At 34.2% G+C, this 5,282-nt stretch overlaps 1 protein-coding gene across 2 annotated transcripts; it reads left to right on the top strand.

The window, feature by feature from the left end:
- Positions 1-235: 235 nt before the first annotated feature.
- On the top strand, positions 236-4,541 carry LOC111905198 (putative F-box/FBD/LRR-repeat protein At4g13965). 2 transcript variants are annotated; one of them, XM_052769215.1, is made up of 6 exons: positions 236-322; positions 1,676-2,826; positions 2,964-3,143; positions 3,215-3,736; positions 3,816-3,870; positions 4,419-4,541. In XM_052769215.1, the coding sequence occupies exons 2-5, from the start codon at positions 1,870-1,872 to the stop codon at positions 3,855-3,857; spliced, it is 1,701 nt and encodes a 566-aa protein (XP_052625175.1). In that variant the 5' UTR covers positions 236-322; positions 1,676-1,869; the 3' UTR covers positions 3,858-3,870; positions 4,419-4,541. The 2 variants fall into 2 exon arrangements, with proteins under 2 accessions (XP_052625175.1, XP_052625174.1); XM_052769214.1 differs by having other exon boundaries at positions 250-322; positions 1,681-2,826.
- The last annotated feature ends 741 nt before the right edge of the window (positions 4,542-5,282 follow it).

Genomic DNA, 5,282 nt, shown 5'->3' with positions numbered 1-5,282 from the left:
GGTTTCTTAAAGCTTAGGGCTGAAATTCCTTATGGAGGATAGAAAAGTTGAAAATTATAATATAAGAGTATGTTTTATGTTTGTGAAGGACAAAAACCAAAAATAAAATTAAATTAAAGGACTGTTTGAGTAAAAAAGAATTTATAGGGATGAAATCTGCAAATAACCGCAAACCACATGAGCAGTTTACGTAATTTACTCAAATTGTAATTTGCACAAAAATCGATTTTGTTGTAATTTATTCAGACGCACGAACCGCGAACGTATACTTTTGGTGTTAGGGTTTAGGCAACTCGCGGATTGTAATTTCTTCGATTAAGAGGTACGTCATTCTCATACTATAGAGATTAGTGCATTCGAATTTCACCCTTCTGGATGATTTTACTTTTGAAATTCTTCTTATCAGTCGATTGGATCAATTGATAATTCAAAAAGGTATTAAATAAGCAGGCGACCGTGCTATTAGGAGAAGATGCTTCTCCTTCATAGACTGATGTGTGGAGTAGTTAAAATCTATATCATTTTGATTTCAAGTAGTTCAGACCTTCTACGCTTCAAATTCTAAGATTGACACGGATGTTTGAGATTTTAACTTTTAATCTTCATGGTGATAGCTATTTGCTGTTTAATGTACACATTTTTTTTTTTAAATCTTTAATCAAAATAATTCTTATCAAGTTTTGAATTTGCTTAAATACCACATTTGACATTATTTTTATTATTTTGTTTTTAGGCTATATATATTATCTGTTAACTGATGATATGAGTATCCGACAATTAGCGTATTAAGATGGAATTTGGGATTTTTGATCACTCATTCGATCTTTCATATGTCACTTTTTTATTTAGTTTTGTTATTTGAGAAATACACTTTTATATCTCTTTTTATGGTGTTTTAAAGGTTAATAACTTCTTTTGGTCATCTATACACTTTTATTAATTTGTTTCCCGGTTAGTTTTTTTGTTTTAAAAAAAAAAAGGAAGATTGGTGTAAGATGTAGAATTATATCTATCACTTTTTTTGGATACTTACTTCCAATAAACCATGTCTTGGTCAAGATAACAATCATCCACATATAGCTAGCTAAAAGAGTAATCATATTGGTATGAACTCAACAATTGAAAGAGAATCAAGAACAGAGATTCAGAGAATAAGTGATTGTAATGTCAAATTGCAATTCAAAATCAAAAGCTTTGAAAAAGATAACCCTAGCGTGTTTGAGAGGCTAGTCTCTCCCTAGATAAAATACCATATATGAAAATAAGATAACTCTCTCTCCTCTCCGTACGCCTTATAAATACACTGTAACAATGTAAATAATATGAAATAACTAAATTACCCCTTCATTCAAAAGATGCACATTTATTTTCCGAAGAAAAAAAGACGTGGACTTAAATGGATGTGTAGCACATATTTTCAAACAACCTGCTTGATACATTTACTGTTAAAGTGGAAAAATATTCAAGATGTGATTGAGGAATCCATGTTAGGAAATAGAATTTTGTTGATGAGACCCCTGCCGGAGGCCGTAAGATGATAAGACCAGCACTACCTGATGCATTACTACTGCCATGTTCCTTTCCATATTTAGTTGCATTAGGATCCAACATGTATATATATTAGAGGTATTCTTATGAGCTATCTAAGTAATTGATTTTATTTTACATTATAAAGTGCAGTTGATATGGGATTGTGATTTGTGGAGACAAAAGAGAAGGAATGATGGTTATCTAGCTAAAAACAGAAAAGAAGCAGCAACGAGAATGGATATGGATTCTAAATTGTGTTCGGAATCACAAGAAAATTAACTAGGATATATTGTATCTATGTGCTTGACTTCATATCTGAAAGAGGTATAACAACAGAGAATGGAGTTTGATCATGATCATGTTAGGAGGCGAGTGGTCGAAGAAGACAGATTGAGCAGCTTGCCAGATGAGCTTATTCATAAGATCCTTTCCTGTTTTGACATGAAATATGCTGTTCAAACATGTTCGTTGTCATCAAGATGGGAGTTTCTCTGGACATCAATGCCTTGTTTTAACTTGTCAAGTAGGGAGTTTAGCTGTTTACCAAAGTTTGCCAAATTTGTGAATCATGTTTTGACTCACCGCAACCATCAAGTAGAAGTGTCTTCTGTAAAGCTACATTTCAGTGGAGCAGCTAGTCAGGTTTTTGTGAGAAAGATTGCAAGTTATATGTTCTCTCACAATGTCCAACAACTAACTGTTGTTTGTTTTCCCAAAAAACACCATGAATTCCCTCCTTCCCTTTTTAGCTCTCAGACTCTTAAGCATTTCACATTGAGTAACCGCCCTCTTTATACTTCACCTTGCCTTACACCCAAAACACCTTGGGATTTTCCAGCTTTAGCAACTTTGCATCTTAGTCACATCACATTGTGTGAAGATCACAGTCAAAAGTCTGTTGATCTTTTCTCCAAATGTGTAAACTTAAAGAACCTCACTTTGGAGTGGTTCACTGTCGAGGCTATTGACATCATTACCCCTCGACTTTCTAATCTCGTGCTTATCAAAGGCAGACGCTCATTGGTCATCAACCTGGTTGCACCTCAACTTGAACATCTCACAATAATTGATTGTTCAATCGATTACTTGAATGCTCCACCAGGGCTTTCATCTTTGTGCTACACGGGTGATCTTCCTCAACAATTCTCCAAAGATGGATTTCATTCTCTGAACAAAGTGTCTATCTGTTGTGATATGTATAGGCCATATAAGGAGAAAGTGGCATGCAAGGCTATTAAAATGCTTCAAGAGCTCCATAGTGCCAGATATCTCACACTTAATGTGGACTTTATTGAGGTATGTTGATATCGATCATGTCACCCCATTTATGACATCCAGCGCTGCTGCCAAATGGGTGTATGATATAAATGAAGTTCAAGATGAGATTTTAATGCATCTTTAATGTATAAATTTATTGTCAATTTTTTTTGCAGTGTCTTTCCTCTTATCCAAATTTATTATCACACCATCCATCACCTTTTAGCAACTTAATCTGCTTGACTATAGACTCTAGCATGAGGAATGATGCATACAATGTAAAAATGTCTACCGAAGCTAGAAACTTCTTTCTTGAGAACTCTCCAAATGCCACATTCATCATGGAATTACCCGAGGTACTTTTACAGAATCATATACTCATTGCAACCGTTTTCTCTTAAATTAAAAATTCTTGTAAACTCTGTAGCCACCGCCTACAAAAGCAATGAAGCAGAAAGAAGCTAGGGCAAAAAAGGCTAAACGCGCTGCAGAGATTGCAATCCATATGACAGAATTCCAAGCATTGTTAGATCATGAAAATATGAATGTTGAGCGAACGCAAGCAAAGGAAAAGGCTAATGTTGCCCTTGAGAAGCTCATGGCACAATCAAAAGCTCAAGTAGGGAAGATGCATAACCAGACTGAGAGACTTATGGCAGAGTTTAAGATCTGTGTGGAAGAGGTGCGGGATTTGGTTAATGAAGAAGAAGCAGAAGTTAAAGCAATCATTTCAAAGGGAACCCTAATAAGATCATTACTGGAAGATATGCCTAAGAGAGAGAGGACAGAGGTCGAAGCACGCTACTCTCGACAGCTTGAAGAAATAGAAGCACAACATGTTCGTCTAGCCTCTAGGCTTGTGACTTTGGAAGGAATCTTAGCTTGTGAACAACTCATGTCTCATTGCATCTCAGCATATCTCGCATCATCTAATTCCTCCACAACAACAGTAAGTTTCTGATTTCATTTATGACTCTGCGTATTCCAAAATCCAATATTGATGGCTTTTTAACTTTGCTTGATGTAAGATTCCTACAACCTCCACATCGAGCATCAACCCTATGCCGTGAACCACCCACCCAGGTAACCCTTATATTCTCTACAACAGTAATTACTAATTAGCGGGGTGGGATGTGAATATAATTTTTTTTTTCAAAAAAGAGGCTGATTCAATACCAGTTTCGAACGACGTTACTAAGCTGAGCTATGGTTTTTCTTTTTGAAAAACTCTCGAATTAGTAACGAGAACGAATACTTTTTTTCCTTAAATTCTAGAACGAACTGGATACACCAAGTTTCAGTCCGACCAATTTGGTATAAATTCAGCTAAATTATTGTTATTATATTTTCTAGTGATGTAGTTTATTAAAAATAATCTATGTATATATTTTTATTAATTTATAGTTAATTAATTAAGTAAATATATTGAAAAGGTTGGGGGTTATACAATACAAATAAAAAAACAAAGGCTTAAAACTTTATATAAATAGAAACAAAATAGATAAAATTTCAATACTTATAAAATAATAATACCTCTATTAGTCACATATTACAAATAAGGGTTAATGCATGACTTTTAGTAGTGAGATTCAGCCGTAACTTTAACACGTAGCTTCAACTTTTATTGGCAGGGATGTTAATGATTATGCCAATATGAAGATGTTAGTCCTCATTGGATTCATGAAAAAGTCGGATGTATCATCGTTTGAATTGGGTTTTGTTACATAAATTAATGAATCTTACTCTTTTGGTTCTTTTTTCTACAGATTTTTTTTATTATTATATGCCTTAGCGAATGTTAATGATTTTTTTTTTGAAGATTACAACACAAAAACTCAGTTCTTTACAACAATGTCACTCCTTGCAATAATGTCACTCAATTTCTTTTTGTTGTTCCTCTAGTTGACTGTTTCACAGCTCTCGATAGCAGCTTTCATATAAAAATAAGCATCGTCGGTGAAAATTCTTTGCAACAACAAAAATGCTAATGTTATGGGCAAAAGTGGAAATGAGTTGTGAATTGAACAAAAACAATAGTCTTCTTCACAAAGATAATCACATTGGTTGGTACTAGAGGACTTTGCAACCCCTTTTATCTTATTTTATTCATCATGTATGACCTATAGACATACTTTTGACCACAAAAATATTTGAAAGAAATGAGGAAACGAAAATCGAGCTTGTGTGTGTTGACTCCACCTTTTTTCAGAGATGAAATTTCACAACCTTTTGGAATTTCACTACAAAAAAATGTCAGTCAGTGACAAAAACGAAATTGTCACTAAGAGCTGTCACTAAACGATTTAGTGACCAAACTTTTGGTCGTCACTTTTCGTCACTATAGGTCCGTTACAAAAAATGATTAGTGACAAAATATAAAAGCGGTCATTAAATAGTGACGAAAATATACCAGTCACTAAATCTGTGACGACCTGCTTCGTCACTAAATGTCGTCACCGTTTTATGTAATTAGTGACCAGAAAAAGTCGTCATTG

The sequence above is a fragment of the Lactuca sativa genome, chromosome 3 (genome assembly GCF_002870075.4).
Source record: "Lactuca sativa cultivar Salinas chromosome 3, Lsat_Salinas_v11, whole genome shotgun sequence".
Classification (NCBI taxonomy): domain Eukaryota; kingdom Viridiplantae; phylum Streptophyta; class Magnoliopsida; order Asterales; family Asteraceae; genus Lactuca; species Lactuca sativa.
The sequence above is the reverse complement of the archived record's forward strand: the minus strand, read 5'-3'. Positions and strand labels throughout refer to the sequence as shown.

Coding starts and splice junctions, on each gene's coding strand:
- LOC111905198 (XM_052769215.1), top strand. CDS start 1,870: ATGGAGTTTGATCATGATCATGTTAGGAGGCGAGTGGTCGAAGAAGAC. Junction 2,827..2,963: donor TTAATGTGGACTTTATTGAG/GTATGTTGATAT, acceptor TTTTTTTTGCAG/TGTCTTTCCTCTTATCCAAA. Junction 3,144..3,214: donor TCATCATGGAATTACCCGAG/GTACTTTTACAG, acceptor TAAACTCTGTAG/CCACCGCCTACAAAAGCAAT.